Below are 26,221 nucleotides of genomic sequence, written 5' to 3'. Positions count from 1 at the left end.
AAGTAGTAGTAGTAGTAGTAATGGCATGTGATGCAAGAAAGCAAGTGTATGAGCTTATGCAGAATCAGCCAAAAAAAAAAAAAAAAATCACACCATTGCCTCCAAATGCCTGTCCAGTTCCTCCTTAAATTTATTCAACCTATCAACTTCCACAACGACAGATGGAAGTTTGTTCCAGCAATTAACCACCCGCTGGCTAAAGGCAAATTTCCGCACATCTATTCTACATCTGTCTTTTCTTAATTTGAATTTATGCCCCCTTAGGTTCGTAATCTGAAAAGTGGAAAGATCCCATCAGAATTCAGCGTGCTCAACCCATTCAAGGCCTTATATACCTCAATCAGATCACCGCGCAGGTGCCTAGTCTCCAGCCACTGCAATTTGCAGAACTTAAGCCTCTCTTGGTAAGAGGATCCCTTCATTCCCCTCACCAATCTTGTTGCCCTTCTCTGTACACGCTCGAGTAAATCTACATCCTTCCTAAAATGAGGCCTCCAGACCTGTATGCAGTACTCAAGGCGTGGCCTGACCATTGCCTTATACAGAGGGATAATCACCTCCTTTTCCCTGCTAGCAAAATTCCTATATATCATTGACAAAACCCCATGACCTGCCCTGGCAGCCTGTCTGCATTGCTCAGAAAACTTCATATCTGACTGCACAATTACTCCCAGGTCTTTTTCATTTTCTACCACCTTAAGTGTAGTACCACACAGTTGGTACGTTTCTCTGGGGTTACTTCTACCCATATGCAGTACTTTGCATTTGTCAAGGTTAAACTTCAGTTGCCACTTCTTAGCCCATCTGCCCAAATTATCTAGATCCTGTTGCAGTAGCACACTGTCATTACTGTCATTAACAACCCTGCCAACCTTTGTATCATCTGAAAACTTCGACATTAAGCCTGATATACCTTCATCAATATCATTGATAAATATACAAAACAACAGTGGACCTAACACCGAACCCTGTGGGACTCCACTAATAACATTAGTCCATGAAGAGCAGCACCCATTGATTACCACCCTCTGTCTTCTCCCACTTAACCATCCTTTTATCCATTGTAGCAACTTACCCTTAATACCATTCTGCTCCAATTTGTACAATAGTCTTCCATGCGCAACAGTGTCAAAAGCTTTCCTGAAATCCAAATATATGATATCAAAATTATTTTTTGCATCCAGTTCCTTTGTAACCACATCATAATATCCTATCAAATTTGTCAGACAAGACTTTCCCTTAAAAACCCATGCTGTGTCTGAATTATTGCTGCAGTCTTGTCTAGATGATCCTGCAATGCATCTTTAACCAGTGACTCCATTATTTTACCCAGAACAGAAGTTAAACTAACTGGTCTGTAATTACTCATGTCACTCTTCGATCCCCCTTTGTGAATTGGGGATACATTTGCACATCTCCAGTCCGTGGGAACCTCCCCTGAGTCCAAGGACGCTCTCATAATTATGGCTAAGGGTTTGCTTAGTTGCTTTGCCGCCTCCTTTAATATAACTGGATAGATCCCATCCACCCCAGGTGCCTTTCTTATGTTTAACTTCAACAATTTCTCCTCCACTTTGCTTTCAGTTATTCCAAAATCATTAAGTATCCTGATACAATTTGATAACCTTCTGCCATTTTCAAACCTTAATAATTCCTCGTGTGTGAATGTAGATGCAAAATACTCATTCAGTTTGTTTGCTATCTGAGCAGGATCATCAACAGTCGAACCATCGATATCAAGTGGACCAATCAGATTCATCCCCTTCCTTTTAGAGTTTATATAAGTAAAGAAATCCTTGCTGTTTTTCTTAGCATCTTTTGCCATGGATTTCTCATAATCTGCCTTCGCCTGCCTAACCTCCTTTGTCACCTGATTACAGACTAGCTTATATCTGCCATAGGCTTCTGAGTCGCTTGATAATTTATATGCATCCCATGCATTTTTCTTCTCTATTACGAGTCTCATTAGTTCATTAGATAACCATTTAGGCCTAAACCTTGAACAATATTTCTTAATAGGTATGAAACTTTTAGTAGCTTCCACGATTAATTCCTTGAACGCTTCCCACTTAGAATTTACTGTTGGTAACATCGTCAGTTGATCCCACTGTACAGAATTTAAAAACTGTCGGAGAGCACTGTACTCACCTTTACGGAAGCAAAAACCCTTTCCTTTACCCCTGATGGTAATTAAATCTTTAAGTAAATCCCACATCAGTACACTGTGATCACTGCCACCTAGTGGTTCCTTTATCTGCAAATTCTTAATACACGAATGATCACTGCTGATAACCAGATCAAGAGTATTACTTTCTCTGGTTGCCTCTCGAACATGCTGCTGCAGAAAACAATGATCCAATAAATCCACAAAAGTCTGACTAGTGTGTGAGTGACCAACCCACAAGCTCCAGTCATTATCTGGGAAGTTAAAATCCCCCATTATAAGACATTCCGATTTACTAGCCCACTCTATTTCTCTGTACAATTGTTCATTGTACTCATTCGAGTCATTAGGCCTATAACACACTCCTACTCTTATTTTTGCTTTCGGAGTGCTTATGTCACACCAAACTGACTCAACAGTGCACTGTTCATTTATATCAACTGGATGCACTTCTTTTGATTTTATGTTTTTCTTAATTAACAGCATAAGTTACAGTCTATTTCCTTGCACAAACTGTTGCATGTATGCTGAATTGTGGCCACTTGACAGCAATACGTTTCTATGCTCAGGTTGTAGGAATGCAACAATCGTAAGTCAAAACTTAGCCTACTAATGGATGAGATTGAGTCTCTGAGACAATGAGTGCACTAGATTTGTTACTTTTCAGTGAAAAGTAACAAATGTAAAGACTGCAGTTATTCACATATCCAGTAATTAACCAAGGGACTCTCTTCTGAAGGATTAGGCATCAAGAATAGATCATCAAATAGAGAGTACTCTGGTTCCAAGTGAGGTAAGTGGGTGGTGATTCAATTGTTAGGGAAGAAACTGGAAAGAATGTATTCTGTAATCAAGACTGATGGAACAGCATCAGGGTATGTCGACCAGATGCTAAAATAAATGATATTCCTAACCACATGTCAATTCTGAGGAAACTAAAGGGCATGTGGTTATACATCTGGAAATAATGATTAAAAATAAAAATGAAATGACAGTTTAGTCAAGAAATATAAATCATGCTGAGATAATACTGTGAGATAGATCAAACTGCACTTGCAATTCTGTCTAGATACAAAAGGAGGGACTATGTGATGAAACACTCAAAGGACTCTGCAAGCTTATGGGGGAAACTTTTTTTGCAGCTTGGCCTGCTCTAGTTAAGTAGGAGGGAGGGATTTGTTTTGTAAGGATCAAATTCTCTTGAACAGGAGAGGTGAAAGGGTCTTTGCTGATACTGTACAGAAGGCTTTAAAAGTTAAGAGGCTGATATTTGAGGGGTGATGAGGAGGTCTCTGATAAGATTTAGAGTATCTACCAAGCCTAACTTTGGTTGATACTCTCATGCATTTGTGATATTTCATATCTATATACATATAAGCGATGCTGAGTTGGCTGTAAAATAAGTGACTAATGATATCTGAGAAATGCCTATCTGAAAGCCACTGTAAAATAAATGATGTAATGATTTCAGAGAAGTGCCTATCTGAAATGGTCTGACACTGAGAGAGGACAATGCCCCAGGGGTGGATAGTGTACATTCAGTTATATGGAAAATGGTGGCAGGCAAATGCATCCAACTATTAGTAATGTTAATGAGACTATTAGATTCAGACTCCTTGGACTGGAGAACTACCAATTTCTCCCCAGTCCATAGGAGAGGAGCCAAAGAAGTGATGCCCTATTATATATAAACCAGTGATTTTGACTTCTGTGGTTGATAAGGTTATGGAAAATGTGGTTAAATTTTATTATTGTTTTTCTTTTTTTGACCTGGTATATGGCAGATGCCTAGGGCTTCCTTGCCTTGTAGACTAATAATAATACTGACTTTAATTTAAAGGAAATTATAAGCACTGTTACACTACATGATAGAGTTTTAAATGTTTATTGAAGTGAATCACGTCAATTTACACTTAATACCTTGGAGACATTTCAAGGGTCAACTGAACCATCATCAGTCCTATGGGGGAAGTTAAAACATGAAAGAAATCAAATTAGCAATTGTAGAATTCAACAGATTGCATTATGAACTTATATTAATGAATTTTAATACAATATTAGCATTTAAGATAAATTACTTTTAAGATTCTTAGCAAAGCTTATCTTAGTACTCACCTCTATATCCATATTGGTTAGGGTTAAATTTACATAAAGGAAAGTAAAGAGAGTAAAAGTAAGTTTCCAATTATATTAATAGATTAATTAATTTAAAAACTTTATAAATTACTTTAAATTAAATTCTTTACAAAATTACAAAGAATATTTTACAAGAAATTTTCCACAAGGAATATTGAGAAGATTTGATTTTAAATTTGGAAAGCACAAAGACCACCTGGTGTTTTAGAAAGGAGGTGCACAAAAACATACAGAAAATTGTAGTAAATTAACTCGGAAGGGAGGGAGGGTATGGAATTAAAATCTAAAGGAGGATTATCAAATAAGTAAGATTGTGGAAAGGCACCTCTCATTGTTAGAGGCGCCTCCGTAGCCAGGTGGGAAGAAGCAGCAGTGCGTAGCACACGCTTCTTGATTAGACTGGGGTTCGAGCCCATCACCACCAAATACGGAGGATGCGGAAAGGTCAGGGAATGACCACCGCATATTCCCGGAGCAATATGGCCTTAGTTGCTAATGCTCCTAAAAACCAAATAACAAACAAACAGCTTGATGTAGACTGCTAGACGGGGATAATTGAACTGATGGGGCATGATTGTTTTATAGTAAAAGAGAGAGTGTGATCAATCAGAATTAAGAATTATGGACTACCCTCTAATTGGCTATAACCAAAGGGTAAAGGGATTTGCTAGATGAAAAGTGCTTCAGGCTAAGATGGACAGTACCCATTTGATAAGTAGCCTGGGAGTAAAAGAAAGTGTTTTGATGTCAAGATTTTGAGAAGGTGAAGCCCAATAATTAGGGTACAAACCAAATTCCATGAAAATGAGAAAATTGGAAATAAGGATGTATTTTTCTGGGTTACAGAGAAATATTTGAACTTAAACCAATTAAAAATTATCAAGTAATTAAGACAGATCAGAAAGGATTAGGCAAGTTATTAATCAGAAGACTGTAGCTGTAATTGTTTCTTCACCTTTTCCATTATTACTTCTTGAATTGTATTGTAGTACAATGGGTTGAAATAGGTTTCTTGTTATAGCTGACTTGAAAACACTGGATGAAGAAGGATTCTTTGAAGGTTCTTTTTGAGTATGACTTGTCTGTGGAAAGAATTAATGGGTTTCAGTACCCCCCCCCCACATGCCTTTACAAGAGAGAGAGAGCAAGCTCATGCTCTCTCTTATAAAGGGAAAATCGGAAATGCCAGCTCACGTGCTCTCTCTCTCTCTCTCTTGTAGAGGCATGTGGGAGTACCAAAATTCTTGGGATAACTTCAAAGAAGCCTTCTTTATCCAATAGTTTTGAGTGTTGGCTATTAACAAGAAACAAGAAGCTTATTTCAACTCAAATACCACAGCGTGAAGTTAAACAACTACGGTCCTGATAAATAACCTGCCTATTCCTTGCTGTGTGAAATTAATTTCTATGTAATAGGGTTTTCAGATTTACTAAAAGTAAGGAAATGTGGAAAAATGTTTTTTTTTTTGTTTTTATATATTTTATGTACATAAACATAAAATAGGATAATGGAAAACATATGAAAGCCAACTCTAACTCTAATAGCTGGAAATACTGCTAAAGTGCACAAAGTGAAGCAATTGAAATCTCTCTGTTGAAAGTAAAAAGTTAAGCATGCACTTTTTTTCTTAAATTTCTGTCCTTAACTACTACTCATATGCAGTAGTAGTTAAGTAATAGTGTTTTTACCTAGGTTTCTTTGATCAGATAATGCCTGATATCACTGCTTTATAGCTTTAATTTACCCCATTACCCCATTTACCCCATCAGCGCAATTATAGCTAATTTAGCTATGGAGGAGCTCGAGGCCAGAATATTTAATGCTAGTGTTCTCCCTATGCGCCCCTGGAAAAGGTATGTGGATGATACGTTTTCAATCATTCGGAAGGGGAGTGAGGATCAAGTGTTGAACAGCTTAAATGGCTTCTCCCCATTCATACAATTTACATCGGAGGTGGAAGAAGGAGGAGTTTTGCCGTTCCTAGATGTGTTGATCTGTAGAGAAGGTCGACAGCTGAGGACTAGGGTGTTTAGGAAGTCCATGTGTAAAGGGCAGTATGCGCATTACAGCTCAGCCCAAACCAACCATCATAGGAACAGTGTGGTAAGAGCTTTAGTTGAAAGAGCAAAATCACATTGCAGTGCCTCCGATGATAGAAAGTTAGAGTATGAACGGGTCGCGACGGATCTTGCAAAATGTGGTTACCCCCGGAGGATTATAGAGAAATATGTTAAAGGAAATCAGAGGAGAGGCGAGCCATTTACACCGATAGCCACTGCATACATTCCCTACTACCCGGGTTTGACTGATCATATAGCTAGAATACTAAGAAAGTACCAGACGCGTTGTGTGCAGCTTCCAGGACGGAGGCTGCGCACAATCGTGTCTCAGGTTAAAGACCCCATTAAAAAAGAGAACACTAGTGGGGTCGTATATAGCATTAGATGCCCGGATTGTGGGGAGTGTTATGTAGGGGAAACAAAACGCCGTCTTAAAGATCGTTTGGGGGAACACACTAAGGCAATAAGAAATGCGGAATATGGCAAGTCCGCCGTGGCCGAGCATTTTTGGGAGAAGCAACACCAGATCTCCCCGGACGATGCTATCATCACCGATCGGGCGCATAAGTTCTGGGACCGTAAGTGGCTCGAGAGTTTGCGGATTTGTTCTACCATTAACATAAATAGGGATAGAGGCACGCGGATTCATCCCATCTTTGAGACCACTATCCTCAAAAGGGATGAACGATTCCGTGTGGCTTCCACTCGAGCCACTTCCAGTTCCACAACGCGAGAGAACGAAGCACACGAGAATGGAAACACGTGAGGAGTACCGTTAGCCTGCTGATATTTAAAGTTGTACTGCATAGCAAGGTTTACCGCTGAAGAAGAAGGCTGAGCCTTTGAAAGCTACGGTTTTTATCGTTTTAATCAGTATATTTTATGCATTTTATTGATTGTAATGTAGCAGATTTTAATAATTTATATGTAGAGTTTTTATAAAGTTAAATTTGTTGTAGATGCGGGTATTTTGACTTATTATAAATCAGTTATCAAAAGTTTAGTTTCCCTGGTGTTTTAATTCTACGCAAGGTTGGTGAAAAAGACTCAAAAAAACAGTATGGATATACCCAACCGCAGAGGCCTGTTTGGAGAATTATTTCGATGTTATGGCCGTCCATTTGTGCAGTGCGTCAGAGAATTTCAGAGGCATAGTGTTAGGGAGGCGAAACATGAACAACATTTGAGGTTTGCCCATCGATGCAAGACGCATAATCTCATTCCACGAGGCTTTCAAACAAAGCTACCCTTTGAGGATGAACGAGTATTTAACATTACCAAGTGGTATCAAAGGAAGATCCTTAATATATGGATCGGAAAATTACATAATGATTTATACCACATTAGGAGAGGTAAAAGGCAGTGCTTGGATAAGTTAAGTGATAAGTTGTCTCCGATACACTTAGCAGGAGTGGTTAGTGTAGTAACAGCTAAAGCAAAACGAATTTCGGACAGTTATAGACGGAGACAAATGGGGAAGTTTGACAAGCTTAAAGAACGAACCAAGCCTAGGGGCAGTGGTGATAGCACCACCAAGAATTTTGTGGTGAATTTGAGCAATAAACAATTAACTAAGGAGCAATTGGAGGTTCTAAATTTAGGACCGGAATTTGCCATGGTGCCGCCCAGATTACCCGTTGCAGAAGTAGCTATGGGCGTGGAAAGGGCTATAAGCAAACTTCCCGAAGCTACAGCTAATGAAGTTCGAGTAAAAGTAGCAGCGATCCTGAGTCAAGCTAAGGATGCCCCCTCCAATCTTAATGTGAAGCAAAGAATTGCGCTAAGAAGCCTTAAACAGGATGATAGCATCGTAGTCCTACCCGCGGACAAGGGTAGAGCAACTGTGGTTCTTGATAAGGAAGCATATAGAAGTAAAGCGTTGTGTTTATTGGAAGATCAGATGACTTATAAAGTTATTCAGAAAAGTCCTCTTCTTAGTTTGGAACGCCAAGTGAACGGTATGGTACAGGGTTGGCTTAAGTCCAACAAAATTTCTAAGGAACAGTATTGGATGTTGCGCGCTACAGGTAGCCAAATGCCAAGATTTTATGGCTTGCCTAAAATTCACAAAGTGGATGTGCCACTTAGACCCATAGTCTCATTTATAGGCAGTCCAACCTATGCACTTTCTGGTTTCTTAGCCAAATTGTTATCCCCACTAGTGGGACTTTCAGAATACAGTATTAAAGATAGTAAAGACTTTGTGCAGTTTATTAGAAGCCAACCCATAGAAGAAAATGAGATCATGATTTCCTTCGACGTGAAATCGCTATTTACATGTATTCCGATTGATCATGGGGTGTGGTGTGCACGCTTGGCATTACAGAGGGACACCACCCTAAGTACTAGAACACAGCTAAAGCTAGAGGATATTGAGAAAGGAATAGAGTTATGCCTCTCAAGTACCACTATGGTATTTGATAATACTATGTATAAACAGGTTAATGGTGCAGCCATGGGCTCCCCCATCAGCGCAATTATAGCTAATTTAGCTATGGAGGAGCTCGAGGCCAGAATATTTAATGCTAGTGTTCTCCCTATGCGCCCCTGGAAAAGGTATGTGGATGATACGTTTTCAATCATTCGGAAGGGGAGTGAGGATCAAGTGTTGAACAGCTTAAATGGCTTCTCCCCATTCATACAATTTACATCGGAGGTGGAAGAAGGAGGAGTTTTGCCGTTCCTAGATGTGTTGGTCTGTAGAGAAGGTCGACAGCTGAGGACTAGGGTGTTTAGGAAGTCCATGTGTAAAGGGCAGTATGCGCATTACAGCTCAGCCCAAACCAACCATCATAGGAACAGTGTGGTAAGAGCTTTAGTTGAAAGAGCAAAATCACATTGCAGTGCCTCCGATGATAGAAAGTTAGAGTATGAACGGGTCGCGACGGATCTTGCAAAATGTGGTTACCCCCGGAGGATTATAGAGAAATATGTTAAAGGAAATCAGAGGAGAGGCGAGCCATTTACACCGATAGCCACTGCATACATTCCCTACTACCCGGGTTTGACTGATCATATAGCTAGAATACTAAGAAAGTACCAGACGCGTTGTGTGCAGCTTCCAGGACGGAGGCTGCGCACAATCGTGTCTCAGGTTAAAGACCCCATTAAAAAAGAGAACACTAGTGGGGTCGTATATAGCATTAGATGCCCGGATTGTGGGGAGTGTTATGTAGGGGAAACAAAACGCCGTCTTAAAGATCGTTTGGGGGAACACACTAAGGCAATAAGAAATGCGGAATATGGCAAGTCCGCCGTGGCCGAGCATTTTTGGGAGAAGCAACACCAGATCTCCCCGGACGATGCTATCATCACCGATCGGGCGCATAAGTTCTGGGACCGTAAGTGGCTCGAGAGTTTGCGGATTTGTTCTACCATTAACATAAATAGGGATAGAGGCACGCGGATTCATCCCATCTTTGAGACCACTATCCTCAAAAGGGATGAACGATTCCGTGTGGCTTCCACTCGAGCCACTTCCAGTTCCACAACGCGAGAGAACGAAGCACACGAGAATGGAAACACGTGAGGAGTACCGTTAGCCTGCTGATATTTAAAGTTGTACTGCATAGCAAGGTTTACCGCTGAAGAAGAAGGCTGAGCCTTTGAAAGCTACGGTTTTTATCGTTTTAATCAGTATATTTTATGCATTTTATTGATTGTAATGTAGCAGATTTTAATAATTTATATGTAGAGTTTTTATAAAGTTAAATTTGTTGTAGATGCGGGTATTTTGACTTATTATAAATCAGTTATCAAAAGTTTAGTTTCCCTGGTGTTTTAATTCTACGCAAGGTTGGTGAAAAAGACTCAAAAAAACAGTATGGATATACCCAACCGCAGAGGCCTGTTTGGAGAATTATTTCGATGTTATGGCCGTCCATTTGTGCAGTGCGTCAGAGAATTTCAGAGGCATAGTGTTAGGGAGGCGAAACATGAACAACATTTGAGGTTTGCCCATCGATGCAAGACGCATAATCTCATTCCACGAGGCTTTCAAACAAAGCTACCCTTTGAGGATGAACGAGTATTTAACATTACCAAGTGGTATCAAAGGAAGATCCTTAATATATGGATCGGAAAATTACATAATGATTTATACCACATTAGGAGAGGTAAAAGGCAGTGCTTGGATAAGTTAAGTGATAAGTTGTCTCCGATACACTTAGCAGGAGTGGTTAGTGTAGTAACAGCTAAAGCAAAACGAATTTCGGACAGTTATAGACGGAGACAAATGGGGAAGTTTGACAAGCTTAAAGAACGAACCAAGCCTAGGGGCAGTGGTGATAGCACCACCAAGAATTTTGTGGTGAATTTGAGCAATAAACAATTAACTAAGGAGCAATTGGAGGTTCTAAATTTAGGACCGGAATTTGCCATGGTGCCGCCCAGATTACCCGTTGCAGAAGTAGCTATGGGCGTGGAAAGGGCTATAAGCAAACTTCCCGAAGCTACAGCTAATGAAGTTCGAGTAAAAGTAGCAGCGATCCTGAGTCAAGCTAAGGATGCCCCCTCCAATCTTAATGTGAAGCAAAGAATTGCGCTAAGAAGCCTTAAACAGGATGATAGCATCGTAGTCCTACCCGCGGACAAGGGTAGAGCAACTGTGGTTCTTGATAAGGAAGCATATAGAAGTAAAGCGTTGTGTTTATTGGAAGATCAGATGACTTATAAAGTTATTCAGAAAAGTCCTCTTCTTAGTTTGGAACGCCAAGTGAACGGTATGGTACAGGGTTGGCTTAAGTCCAACAAAATTTCTAAGGAACAGTATTGGATGTTGCGCGCTACAGGTAGCCAAATGCCAAGATTTTATGGCTTGCCTAAAATTCACAAAGTGGATGTGCCACTTAGACCCATAGTCTCATTTATAGGCAGTCCAACCTATGCACTTTCTGGTTTCTTAGCCAAATTGTTATCCCCACTAGTGGGACTTTCAGAATACAGTATTAAAGATAGTAAAGACTTTGTGCAGTTTATTAGAAGCCAACCCATAGAAGAAAATGAGATCATGATTTCCTTCGACGTGAAATCGCTATTTACATGTATTCCGATTGATCATGGGGTGTGGTGTGCACGCTTGGCATTACAGAGGGACACCACCCTAAGTACTAGAACACAGCTAAAGCTAGAGGATATTGAGAAAGGAATAGAGTTATGCCTCTCAAGTACCACTATGGTATTTGATAATACTATGTATAAACAGGTTAATGGTGCAGCCATGGGCTCCCCCATCAGCGCAATTATAGCTAATTTAGCTATGGAGGAGCTCGAGGCCAGAATATTTAATGCTAGTGTTCTCCCTATGCGCCCCTGGAAAAGGTATGTGGATGATACGTTTTCAATCATTCGGAAGGGGAGTGAGGATCAAGTGTTGAACAGCTTAAATGGCTTCTCCCCATTCATACAATTTACATCGGAGGTGGAAGAAGGAGGAGTTTTGCCGTTCCTAGATGTGTTGGTCTGTAGAGAAGGTCGACAGCTGAGGACTAGGGTGTTTAGGAAGTCCATGTGTAAAGGGCAGTATGCGCATTACAGCTCAGCCCAAACCAACCATCATAGGAACAGTGTGGTAAGAGCTTTAGTTGAAAGAGCAAAATCACATTGCAGTGCCTCCGATGATAGAAAGTTAGAGTATGAACGGGTCGCGACGGATCTTGCAAAATGTGGTTACCCCCGGAGGATTATAGAGAAATATGTTAAAGGAAATCAGAGGAGAGGCGAGCCATTTACACCGATAGCCACTGCATACATTCCCTACTACCCGGGTTTGACTGATCATATAGCTAGAATACTAAGAAAGTACCAGACGCGTTGTGTGCAGCTTCCAGGACGGAGGCTGCGCACAATCGTGTCTCAGGTTAAAGACCCCATTAAAAAAGAGAACACTAGTGGGGTCGTATATAGCATTAGATGCCCGGATTGTGGGGAGTGTTATGTAGGGGAAACAAAACGCCGTCTTAAAGATCGTTTGGGGGAACACACTAAGGCAATAAGAAATGCGGAATATGGCAAGTCCGCCGTGGCCGAGCATTTTTGGGAGAAGCAACACCAGATCTCCCCGGACGATGCTATCATCACCGATCGGGCGCATAAGTTCTGGGACCGTAAGTGGCTCGAGAGTTTGCGGATTTGTTCTACCATTAACATAAATAGGGATAGAGGCACGCGGATTCATCCCATCTTTGAGACCACTATCCTCAAAAGGGATGAACGATTCCGTGTGGCTTCCACTCGAGCCACTTCCAGTTCCACAACGCGAGAGAACGAAGCACACGAGAATGGAAACACGTGAGGAGTACCGTTAGCCTGCTGATATTTAAAGTTGTACTGCATAGCAAGGTTTACCGCTGAAGAAGAAGGCTGAGCCTTTGAAAGCTACGGTTTTTATCGTTTTAATCAGTATATTTTATGCATTTTATTGATTGTAATGTAGCAGATTTTAATAATTTATATGTAGAGTTTTTATAAAGTTAAATTTGTTGTAGATGCGGGTATTTTGACTTATTATAAATCAGTTATCAAAAGTTTAGTTTCCCTGGTGTTTTAATTCTACGCAAGGTTGGTGAAAAAGACTCAAAAAAACAGTATAGCTTTAATTTATTTTATATATAAAAATATTGAATAATCAGAGTGCATTCCTCTTTTGCAGAACAGTATGAGATGAACTATTAGCCCATTCTGAAATACATTGTTCTATTCAGGTGCTCATGGGATGCTATCGAATTGCCCAGCTTCGAGAACCTTATTCTTCTATATCTTACTTAGCCCAGAGAATACCAATTCAACAAATACTGAAACTTCATCATCCTGAAAAAGAAGGAAATAAACCCAGTAAAGATCTAAAATGGTCTGCTTATGATATTTGTGAAGGTATAGTAAGTGATTAATTTCCAAATACAGTGGTTTCTTTCTAAAATAAAAATAAAAATAAAAAAAATAAAAATGTATTTTAAATTTAATATAAATTAAATTTAAAATACCTTGCTTAATGCTCAAAATTATTAAATTTAAGGTTTTTATATATATATATTTTTATTAGTTTTGTGGGAAAATGCTAATTATATTGCTTTGCACTGCTATGAAGATATGAAGGTTGGGTGATTAATGACAGTAATCAAGGTATACTACTGCAACAAAATCTCAAAAAATTAAGGCAGATTGTCTGAGAAATGGCAATTGAAGTTTAACATTGACAAATACAAGGTACTGCATATGAGTAGCAGTAATCCCAGATTAATGCACCACACTCAGGGTAGTAGAGAATGAAAAAGACCTGAGGGTAATTCTGCAGTCAGATATAAAGTTCTCTGAGCAGTGTAGACAAGTTGCTGAGACAGCTGATAAAGGCGCCTCCGTAGCCAGGTGGGAAGGAGCAGCAGTGCGTAGCACACGCTGCTCCTTCCCACCTGGTAAAAGTGGATAGTTTTAATAAATTTAAGAAAGAACTAGAGATACTTTTAGAGGGGATGGACTTTCACTTTCAGCGAAATTTTATCAAGTGATGATGGCAATATCGGGTGTCTTTTGTTACCTTCCAATACCAATGTCCTTATATACCTATGGGCAGGGAGGTGTATTCAACTGTAAATGTTTGCATCGAAGGAAGCAATTTTTTTTTTATTTTTTTTATTTTGATGATTCTAACAGTGAACAGGACATAAGGAGAAAAGACATTATAACATAAAAGTGCAATTTGTATCTCTATTGCAAGTTGGAATAAAGAAAAGCATATTAAACTAGTAAATACATGGTAAGAGCTATTTAATGATAATAATGTTCTTATTGAAGGAGAATCAAAGATGAAGTATGTCAAAATCTATTGCACAGCAGTGGTAATTGCTTCAAAACCCAAAGTTATGGAGCCTACAGTCCTCTGCAATTACTATTAATGACTGGAATCTCACTGCAGTCTAGCACTGGCAAAAAAAAAAAAACAGGATAGTAATGTGGGGTTATAATAATGTGGCTGAATAAATGTTGACAAGGAATAAGAAAAATATTTTTTCACCTTAAGAGAAATAATGTTATGAAATTACAACTCTATGAGACCCCCACCTTCCCTCTCCTGATTCATTCTCTCACTGTTTCAGAGGGCTTGTTCTGGGTGCTTTTCACCCAGACTGATTAGGGAGGAAATTATACTGCTGTGTTGCTTTCCAGTTGCCTTCTGCACCTGTGCCTATTTTATCTGTAGAAATGTGTGTTCACAGGCTGATTACATGTTGTGTAGGCTGAAAAAATCCCAGAATATATCACAGAGGAAAAACTCTAATCCCTCCACTTGAAATCGGTAAATCAACCCTGTTACAGAGACTTTTGGAAATTTCTCCATCCTTTTTGACAGGACTGAAACAGAGATCTTCCTAAATGAATGCTCAGAAGGAATTGTGCTGATGGATACAGTAAGAAGGCACTGTCTTTATATGTTTAAATTTGTAGTTATTAAAGTTACCATATTAGTTAAATTTATTGTTTGAAAAATCATATTATTTATGCCTATTTGATTTGAATTTTTTATATTCAACTTTGTTTTGCATATTAATTTTGCCTTATTATTTTTTTTTTAATACTTGAGCAGCCCCAAGTGTGTTTCCCCCTGTTCCCCTCTAAGCCCCACTTGGGGCTTAGAGGGGAACAGGTATCCTGTGTGTTATCAGACACTCAGTCTAAAACACTGATGGATCCAATATCTTTCTATTACAGAAGATTTAGGAGAAGTCCGGTTGGCCTGCCTCCCTAAAATCCACTCATGCACACCTTCTCGATGGTAAGCCCTGTTACGTCACTTAGGTGGCAACGAACGTGTAGAATGGTTCTCTTCAAGATGCCTGGTCAGTGTGAAGAGGAAAAGACCAAACCCTCCAGCATATGACAGCATGGCAAAATAACTGGCCCTCAGTCCCCAGCGGCTTTCACTCCCCCCTCTTACGGCACCGAGAGGATCAGAGTGGAAGCAGAGGGTGCTAAGAATCTCTGGGTATGACCAGGCTGCCATGCACAGAAACTGAACTTGGCCTGTTACAACGTAAGATCACTCATCGGTGAAGACAGGATATTAGAGCTGGAAAAGGAATTAGAAAATGTGAATTGGAATATCATCAGTTTGGCTGAAACAAGAAGAAGAAATGAATCACTTATAAGTTTATCAAGTGGAAATCTGCTTTACACCAATGGAAACAGTGAAAGGAGTGAAGGTGGAGCTGGGTTTCTGGTCCATAAAGATTTAAAAAACAACATTTTGGAATTCAAAAGTACATCACCAAGGGTGTCAAGACTAATACTCAAGATTTCTAAGAGATGCAATCTAAAGGTTATAATGATTTATGCACCAACATTGAGCCATGATGATGAAGAGGTTGAAGAAATGTACACCAAAATTGAGAGTCTTCTAGATGAGCAGAAAACACACTGCACTATTATTATGGGGGACTTCAATGCTAAGGTTGGAAAAAGACAAAACAGCGCAGAAAGGGGAACTATAGGAAATTTCGAAATTGGTGAAAGAAATGAAAGAGGCAAAAGACTTGTGGAATTTGCAGAATCTCAAGGATTGTCAGTAATGAACACTTTTTTCAAGAAAAGGGTGAACAGAAAGTGGACATGGAAGAGTCCAAATGGATTAACAACTAATGAAATCAACTTCGTCCTCACTAACAGAAGATATATTGCGAATGATGTTACCGTCCTGAATAAGGTAAATGTTGGAAGTGATCACAGAATGGTAAGATGTACACTTGATATAGATGTAGGAAAAGAAAGGAAAGGAAAAAAAACTGACTCGAGTAAATAATACAAAGGTCTTTGAGATAACAGAAGAGGAGAAAAAAGCAGTATGTACTGGAACTTAAGAACAAGTTTGAGCTTCTGCAGACTGCTCAGGACCAAGATATCGACGAGGAATATTACAACTTCCTGAAAGTTATAAAGCCTGAGAAACCTATAGGGAAAAAGAAATCCAAAGAAGAAAAAATTAGTCAAGAAACACTTGTTATGATGAACCAAAGGCGAAAAATGAAGAGCAAGATAAACACTGACAAGGAAAAAATTGAGTATACTGAGTTATGCAAAGCCATTAGAAAGAGACTCAGAGAGGACATAAGAAGATTTAACACAAGAAAAGTAGAACAAGCATTAAGGGAAACAAAGGATTTAAATCAGCAACCATGAACAGTAATACATGAGTAGTAAAGACAAATGATACTGAAACTGAAGAATAGCGATGGTGTACTTATAAACAGCAGAGAAGGCATAATTCAAATAGCAGAAGACTACTATAGAGAATTATACAAGGAGTGAGGGAATGATTCCAGCAGTGGGGAAGATAGATTGCAAATTAGCAACACATATGACATACCCAATATTCTTCCTGATGAGGTAGAACATGCATTGAAAAAAATGAAGCATCAGAAAGCCCCGGGAGAAGATGAAGTTACTGTAGAGTCATTAAAATTGGGAGGAAGAGACATAACACAAAAACTGGCAAGACTCTTCACAAAATGCATTAGAAAATGTGTGACGCCTGAGCAGTGGAATAGTGCAATCATAGTTTTGCTGCATAAGAAAGGAGATAAATCAGAAATTGGAAATTATAGACCAATTAGCTTGTTATCCCACATCTACAAGTTGATCACAAGGGTCATTACTAACAGATTAGAAAGAATACTTGATGAGAATCAACCGAAAGAGCAAGCTGGCTTTAGAACAGGATTCTCAACTATGGATCACCTTCACATAATATCACAGCTAATGGAGAAAGCAAATGAATATAAAACACCATTATGCCTGACTTTTGTGGATTATGAAAAGGCATTTGACTCCATACAGCATAAGGCAATGTTTCGGGCACTGGAAAGACAAGGCATAGATACCCCACATATTATGATTTTAAAGAAAATATATGAGAATGCTACCTCCTTTATTAGACTAGACAAAGACAATGGGAAATTTAAAATTGAGAAAGGAGTTCGACAAGGAGACACAATATCTCCGAAACTGTTTACTGCTGCCCTTGAGGAAGCTTTCAGAAGATTAGACTGGTTGCAGAAAGGAGTCAATGTGAACGGAGAGTACCTAAACCATTTACGATTTGCAGATGACATTGTGGTCATAAGCCGCGATCCCAAAGAATTAGAGAAAAATCTTAATCAGTTATGCACAGTTAGTAAGGATTTTGGACTAAACATGAATATGGCTAAAACAAGTAATGATGAACAAGTATGCCACAGAAAGGGATATAATTATTGAAAGAGCAGTAATTGAAAAGGTGGAGTCATATACTTATCTGGGACAAGTTATTAGCTGTAATAATGATAAATGGCTGGAAGTCAAGAGAAGAATAAATTTTGGATGGATAGCATTCAGGAAATATAGTCACATACTGAAGAACAATATCCCAGTTTGTCTGAAACATAAAATAATGAACCAATGTATACTCCCCACCATGACTTATGGAAGTGAAACTTGGGCACTCACCAAAAGAATCGAAGAGAAGCTGAGAACTAACCAGCAAAGAATGGAACGAATTATATTGGGAATCAGACTGTTAGATAAGAAGAGAAACACATGGATTAGGCAGCAAACTCAAGTAAAGGACATTCTTATCAAAACTAAAGAACTAAAATGGTTTTGGGCAGGACACTTAGCTCAAAGACATGATGACTGATGGACTAAGAAAATAACAGAATGGTACCCAAGAGGAGCTAGAAGAAAACCTGGAAGACAAAGGCAGAGATGGATAGATGAAATTCATGAGTTTGTGGGTAGTAAATGGATGGCCAACAGAAGGAACTGGAAAGTTGCTGGAGAGGCCTTCATCCTGCAGTGGATTGAAAATGGCTGATGATGATGATGAAGTGTGTTTCATTTGAATATGTTAAAGCTTCTTTTTTTATTATTATTATTAATTTATGTCCTAATGCATAATATCTAAATTAACATTAGTTGCTGAATTGGCAATAAATTTGCTTGTTTTTATGAACTATAACTTAAATTTATGTGTAATTATATTCTATAATTCAGACTACTCCTTCCCTCCTATTAATCCAAAATACTGAGATTTTACTAATATAAATTATGGTAATGTAATTTAGTAAATGCATTGTTATTATGGTTGTATTTAACTTTGTCACATTTTGACCTTTAAATCCACATATACAGGATATAAAATAAAGTTAACTGATTTTAATTTGACATTTTCATTTCAATTTTTTTTTTTTTTTACCATATTTTATATAAAATTATGAAAGTTATGTTGAAAATAATTAAAAACAACTGTAACAAAATTTTCTTTACATTTTTATTTACATGGGTTTGATGCTCTTCTTAGCTTGGGCAAAAAAGCGTGGATTTCTGACTGCAAAAGCTGCCAGGCTTGATGTTTATAGGGCAGCTAATAACCTTTTAAGAATGGCTCTTGATGGAAGAACACTGTGTCTGTATTTCTATCGTCCTAATTATGTGAAAGAAATAGGTTAGTAATTTTTAAGAACATTTCTTTCTCTCTTTCTTACATTTTTCTGGCTTAATTTTGATTTATTTTTATGCCTTGTTGAGATGTAACCTATTGGATTTCAAGAGAGTAAATGTAGGGAGCGTATATAAATTCGCTCTTTTTTTATTCAGTTATATTACTGCTTTGATTTAGTCATATTATTTTTATTGTATTGCTATTTTCTAACCCTAATAATTTGTCTGTAGGTGACTTTGCATGAACTTTTGCTTTTATACAGATTTATACACAAAGGATACAAAGAAAATGATGTGCTAGTAATATCAGTATTTACTCACTTCAGATTATGTTATCTCTAGGTTTTATTAAATACAGGTATCTCTCAAGTTATATGATAAAGGTGTTCCTGGAAATCATCTTTTAAGGTGAACACTCGTATCTCGGAAATAATTTTCCCATAGAAAATAATATAATCAGGCGGGTTGTGTTATGAATTATACTATCAGACTGTTTTTCACAAACATACTAATTTATTTTATAAGCATCTAATTAGAATATGATTACAGTTACATAATTACAATGACAGTATGTTATGTATATTCTATACATATTAAATACAGGTAGTTCTCGAATTTGCAAGTTAATTCATTCCTAGTGCACGCTCGTAAAGCAGGAATTTATTTCCCATAGATGCGTAATGTTAAAAACAGGAGTTACGTTATCAACGATGAAATTCAACCAAAGTAATATTAAATAAATTCAACAAAACAATAGTTTATGCTTAAACAATGATTTATTTATCCAAAGAAGTGAAAACATAGCCTTTAAAATCAAACTAATTATAATAATAAAGAAATTATTTATGTTATACAAACATTGAAGAATGTTTATTCTTCATCATCATCGACTGATGATGATGATGATGAAGAATAATAAGATGTGTTTGCTTATGATCTCATATTTTGTTTCCAGTGTTATTCCTCTTCTCTGTTTCTTTTTATTAACGTCACTTTCCGTAGTATTACCTCATTTTGGCATACTGTACAGTATTTATAAGCGGGATAAATTTGAAATAAGGCAAGACAGCGAAAATGAAGAGTAACACAACCACTCTTTGTAACCTCAGCGTGCTTTATGTTATGTCAGTCAGTGAGATGCTCTCATCTGCCTGAACAAAAAAATGAACACACAATAGGACGCATAACTATACAATACTATAGTAGTACTGTAGTATTGTATAGCTACGCACATGGCTTGAAATGCCATATTTACGAATGTTTAGCATTTATTTTATTGCAATTAATGAACATATTTTCGATTTTGTTGATACTTGAAAAAAAGAACTCATAAACCCAGGAACTCGTAAAGCCGGAACTGCCTGTGTAGTAATAGTTGAATTGTGCAAAAATAATTAATTAAATTAAGAATAAATTTTCATTTTATACTCTGGGATGGCCACATATGGTCTGAGGAATATAGAACTACTATCAACAAAAATAGAACACATGAAACTGGTTAAGTGCATACAAAGGACGTAAAAATTTTAAATTAATGAAAGGACAAAATTACAGTGTATGCGCACATGTACATTTGCACTCCACAATGTTGAAATTTAGTTGATGAGAAGATGTGGACAGATGCATGGCTGAGCATTGTAATAATCTTACATAAAATTATCTTGTGACAGGAAAGGATTTTTTAATGTGCATTTTTAGTTTTTTTTATATTTGAGAAGTTCTGAGTGTTTTTTATGAACATATGAGTTAAGTGTACCATTCAAAAAAATTCTTTAAAAAAGTCTTGTCTTGATTACAGATTTACATTAGCTCAAAATGTGTGGCATACTTTTGAAAAATGTTCCTAAAAATGCAGTTCACATATATAAAAATGCATATCAAAAACTCGTAACTTGAATGCTAACTGTGAATGCAGGTATCCTCCAATTTACAAGATCAGCGGATATCTGTGTCTTATAGGTATCCGTTAATTATGGATTGTTTGGTAATCCTTAATTAAGTCTCTACTTTCAGTATTTAAATACTCTCTCTCTGTTTTTATTAAAAAATATTGTTTTGTTTTCCTCCTTTTTTTTTCTTCTTTCTAGACTGCAGATTGTTCTATTATGGCTGAAAGATTAGTGTTGCTCAAAGAAAATTGTTGTAATTGCTGAATGTGTTGATCTAAACCACATACTATAGTTTGGCAGTCCATGATTGTAATTTAAGTTAGAAAAGAAATGGCTATTTGAAGATCTAGAAAATGTTAACCAAATATGAGGCATTGACTTCCGTGACTTCCACCAGTTCTCATTGCTACCTTTCATAAATCACTTCATATTTCTACAGTGGGTCCCGTTTTAAATTATAATAAAGGGTCCACATCCATCCAGTTATGGAGCCGTCAGTCTTGCAATGATTAGCAAAGGCATGTCCCTTCTTTCTTTGCTTCTTTCCTTCTTACCCTCCTGAATACTATTGCACCTAGTCATCCCTATCTTGTGACAGCCACATGTCATATGAACTTTCTGTTACTTAAGCTGTTGTACGCTCTTTGCCCTTCTAATTTAATAAAAGGGGCATTCTGTCTCAAAAGCTACTTGACATTTTATTTTTCATTTTAATGTTTTTATCTATCATTTTATAAGTTTTTACTTTCATTTTATTTATATTTTGTACTTTTATTCTACATTAGTGTTTTATTTATGCCTATATAATCATTTGTTATTTTGCCTTTGTAGATAGCACATTTAGTATAATCACTGTCCTTCCCACACTGGGTGGTAAAGACCTGAGTTTGAATCCCATCAGTGATGCAAGAAATTTTTATGGGCCTTTTTCACAATGTAGTTGAGTTAGTTGGTCTCAAATGAAGGTAGTATTGGTTTTTTTCTCTTGGAAATCCTGGCAAAGGCATGGGTTTTCGTCCAGCAAACAGCAAATTGACTACAGAATGCACAATTTACGGACATAATATATACAGCACAATGTGGTCTAATTTGCCGATATGCCTAAAATCTTACAAAAACTGTTATTTATTTTATTAAAGCTTTGGTTTTAATTCTCATGTTTGTCAGTTGTTGAAAGAAATGTTTTGTGTCATGTTTCTCAAAGCCCAAAGTCTTTTTCCTAAGTATGAAGTATGTTTGCAAGTAGCCCAAGATGTTAATCAGGTAGCAAAGGATTATGAAGTTCAGGCAACTTTGAAAAGAGAATTAAAAAGAGCATGTACACATCTTATATTTGAAATTTTTCCAGAAAATTTTTACAAGAAATAAAGTTTGGTGAACTTTATTTTATAGGATTGATAACTCCAGTTGAGTTATATATAAAAATTCACACAAGGGTTTCATATTGGAGAGAAAATGATGGAACAGACAAGGAAATGCTTCAAAACTTTATCCTTCCAAAAATTCAGCAGTAGTATGGAATTTTTGGATTTGGAGAACCATTTTCAAGTTATATGACTATCAACTTTTCTGTCTTAATTTTGTTGAGTCAAGACTTGCATTTAGTGTGCATTGCATATCTCATATTTGTATCCATGCCACAGACAGTGGGGCCTGCTTCACTCAGGAACTAGCAGACCTCCGAGGAGTTCCTAGGGAATATGGCATCCAGGTACAAATTGTAATTTGGTGCCCCTCTTTAAAATTTTCTTCATATGTTTTTATGTAAGTTTCAGGTTTTCAGGCACCCCTTGAACATTGGTGCCCAGGTGCAGTGTACCCCTGGTACCCTGGGGTGGCCTGCACTTGGGAGGCTTAGTAAGGTTTTGTTGGTGGATCCTGTAATAAAGCTGGGTTTTATTCTTATATTATTACCTGAATTTCCTCTTCAATGCACTACGGACTGACACATCTACTTTTACACAAATCAAGAGACATTTAACGTGCATAAGCTGAATTTTTGGTTAACAGAGATTGTAATACAATTTCAAGTGAAGTTCAGTGGTTACTGTTGTTGCTGTTGGGTTTTAGGTGCATTAGTGACTTAGACCTTATAGCCAGTGTGTATGATGTCTGTACAAGCATGTAGTCACAGGAAAATTTGCATATCATGCAGACTGAAAACATGGAATAATTCAAGGAGGGGAATAATTCATGGAATAATTCAATAATTCTCAGGCAGAGTAAGTGGGACCCTATTCCCCCTGCCTGAGATTAGCTAACTACAGCCTTGATTGAAGTGACCTTTACAAGTTCCTCATCATCGATGGAATGGAACCCAGATCGTTCCGAATGAGTGATAAGTGAAAAAACTACTGTACTATCACAGAGGACTAAGATCAGTGGTGGGCTAGTAAATTGCTTGACCAGACCATACAAGTAGTGTAAGCACAACTCTAATTAACGCCTTGAAAAGTATAATAGTTTGGCACTTTTCATCCATTCAGAGAGATCTAAGCTCTAATCTCATTAAAATACTGAAGGAATTTTAAAGGTCTGTTTGACTGGGGCTGACTTCAAGTGGAAGGAGTAAAGTTTCTCCTTACAAGCTATTTTGGATTTTTTCTGCACTCACAACCTGCAAATCAGCCAGCAAACACACACATGTACTGGCATAATATGCTAGTCAGAAAAAAACCCATAACTCTCGCCTCAGACCAACTAGCTCAGCCACATCATAATAAAAAGCCCATAAAAATTCCTTGCATCACAGATGGGATTCCAACTCAAGCTTTTTCAACCCGGTGTGGGTGGACTGCGACTATAACCACTTGTGCTACCCAGTGTAGTACCCAGGTTTTGCCTTGAGAGGGAGCAAAGGTGACAAAATAAGCACTTTTACTGTCTGTTTGTAATATGGTCTATTTCCCTGTCACAAAATTGTGTACCTTCCATGGGTACCATTTAAGGAAAATATGTTGCAGGGGGTGCATCTGCTCCCCCTGCACCCCCTAGGTAGGCTACTAGTGCTATCCACCAAAGTAACATGGTACTTGCATGTGTTTGTTTGTTGGGGATGGGATTAATAAAATATAATTTCAGTTATAACGTTCTGAATTTCCCCAGTTAATGGGCTTTGCTTCTAGTATAAAGAGACAAAAAAAGCATTAATGTTGCTGAAGATTTATTATCTAATTACCTTATGTAATGCATTTTTAATTTACTGTGTTTTGAAATAGCTTTAATATTTTATAGATGTTTGGACTCACCATTCCGACATATCAACAATTGAAGCAATTCAAGGACTAAGCAAACAAGATACAGAAGAGGCCTTAGTAGGTGAGGAATTATACGTATCAACAGAGAATGAAGAGATTGAAAGTGAAGGTGAACCTAGAAATAAGTTAAAAGAAGACAAAAGCGAAGAGGAAGAAGATACCATAGGAGCAGCATCATCAAATAAATTTGCCCTTTTACAAGATGTTGATTAATATTATATTGTTTGTACAGAGAATGTTTAAAATACTGTTAATAATAAAAATAGTTTTTCACAACTTTGGGTAAATGACCTGGATTTTAACACTCTCCCTATACCAGCTGACCGGGCTAGCCGGGTGGGTAAAGTACCTACCTAGCCAACCCAAAGGTCGAGGGTTCGAATCCCGCCTCGGGCTTTGATCAAAGTACTGCAAAAACCTTGGGAGGTGCATTATGGCCACAGAAGCCGATGCGCCAACAACTACTACCCCCCCCATACCATAATCTTTCATAGTATTACTTTTTTTTGTTCATAAAAAGCGAACTTTAAATTAGAGTAAGTATGGATAAATACTTCAAAATTAACTCACCTCTGTGCACGAGATTTATTTTTCTTTCTTCTGGCCAGTGAAGCAAACGTCTGTGGCTTCCTTGCACTATATGTTTATTACTATTAAATCCCAGTTGTGAGGAACTTGAAGCAGGCACAAAAAACCATGTTTTTACCACCACATGGTCAGAAATGGCCAAATGTAATGTCCTTAATCCAACTTATGGATCAATAGGTTCCAGAAAGAATGCCTTACAGAATCGTTAAGTCATCAACATCTAAGACATGTTTACAACTAAGCACTAGCTTATGGTGAATGTTGAACTTTTAAGTTCAACGTTCACCAACGGTTGGAGAAAACATCGGCTCAAGGTTGATAATGCTAATGAAAGTGCTGAACCACAATAAGACAATGAAGAACATAGTTTAAGTACAAGTTAGTGCAACTGCATCATATTAGTACACAGCCAATTCTAAATTAACAAATTATTTGCAAAAGCGGCATCATTTAAGTTATATCTCATATTGTGAATACCTTCATGCCGGGTTGCCATAACATTGCACTACTTCGAATAAGTAACATTTCACCCAAAGGTGGAGACTGTTGTTACTTATTTTCAAATTTTTACTTATTTGACTAATTTGATTGGATACTATGATGTATTCACAAAGGAACTGTATGCAAAGAATAACTTTGATATCATATATTTGGGAACAAGAGTAGCCTTGAGCAGGCGAAGTTTTTATTGCTCCAGGAAATAGAGACGTTTTTTCCGTTTTATTAGCTTAAATTGGCATATTAACTTATTTTCTAGAGTAGCTTTATATTCCAAGCTACGATACTTAGTTTAAAGTTTAACTTAGATAGAGATTTTGTAGGTTATTACTTAGTATCGGTAAGGGTATCCAATCCATGTGTTACAAGTTTTGCAACTCTGCTGAACGTGAAGTTTTTTAACCATATTTAGCTGCTTTATTGACCAATTGTTATATTAAATTATTTTCTATAAGTAGCTTATAGACCTAGTCAAGATCCTTGGTTTATTCTGAATTGAGACAGCGAGATTTTGGAAGATAATTAACATTTAAGTGTCCGTAGATTTACCATACATAACTTGCCATCATTGTTATATAATACAATGTTATATCCCGAACAAGATAGCATTAGCTTAGTATAGTATAGTATATTTTATAATATTGTCAATTAATCAGTAAAATCTATTAATCTTGTTAAACTTCATTGTAAATTAGCATTAGCATTAGTAGAGGCATTTGATGCAAGAAAGCAAGCTTATGCAGCATCAGCCAAAAAAAAAAAAGAAAAAAAAAAAAGAAAAAAAGTAACATAAATAAATAAAAATAACCACTTCCACTTCACCCCTCTGTTCATTCGAAATACCTGTCCAGCTGAGCCTTAAACTTATTTAGGCTATCAACTTCCACGACAAGGGATGGAAGTCTGTTCCACCCACCAACCACCCGCTGGCTAAAGGCAAATTTCCGCACATCTATCCTACATCTGTCTTTCCTCAATTTGAATTTATGCCCTCTCAGGTGATTTTTCTGAGCTAGAGGAAGAATCCCATCAGCATTGAGCATGCTCAAACCATTCAAGGCTTTGTACACCTCTATCAGATCACCCCGCTGGTGCCTAGTTTCCAGACACTGTAATTTGCAAAACTTAAGCCTTTCTTCGTAAGAGAACCCCTTTGTCCCATT

General features: G+C 37.6%; 1 protein-coding gene across 1 annotated transcript in view; it reads left to right on the top strand.

Moving 5' to 3' along the window:
• Positions 1–24,185, top strand: part of Ns4 (Nucleostemin 4) — a 72,521-nt gene extending 48,336 nt beyond the window's left edge. Inside the window, exons 12-14 of the mRNA XM_090388520.1 lie at positions 13,063–13,231; positions 18,687–18,830; positions 23,950–24,185. Coding sequence (XP_090244646.1) covers positions 13,063–13,231; positions 18,687–18,830; positions 23,950–24,185 — 549 coding nt within the window. The remainder of the gene's footprint in view (positions 1–13,062; positions 13,232–18,686; positions 18,831–23,949) is intronic.
• Positions 24,186–26,221: the final 2,036 nt, after the last annotated feature.

The sequence above is a fragment of the Mastigoproctus giganteus genome, chromosome 14, assembly GCF_048544385.1.
Source record: "Mastigoproctus giganteus isolate SK-2022 chromosome 14, ASM4854438v1, whole genome shotgun sequence".
NCBI lineage: Eukaryota > Metazoa > Arthropoda > Arachnida > Uropygi > Thelyphonidae > Mastigoproctus > Mastigoproctus giganteus.
Note: the sequence above shows the minus strand (reverse complement) of the source record. Positions and strands in the feature narration are given on the sequence as shown.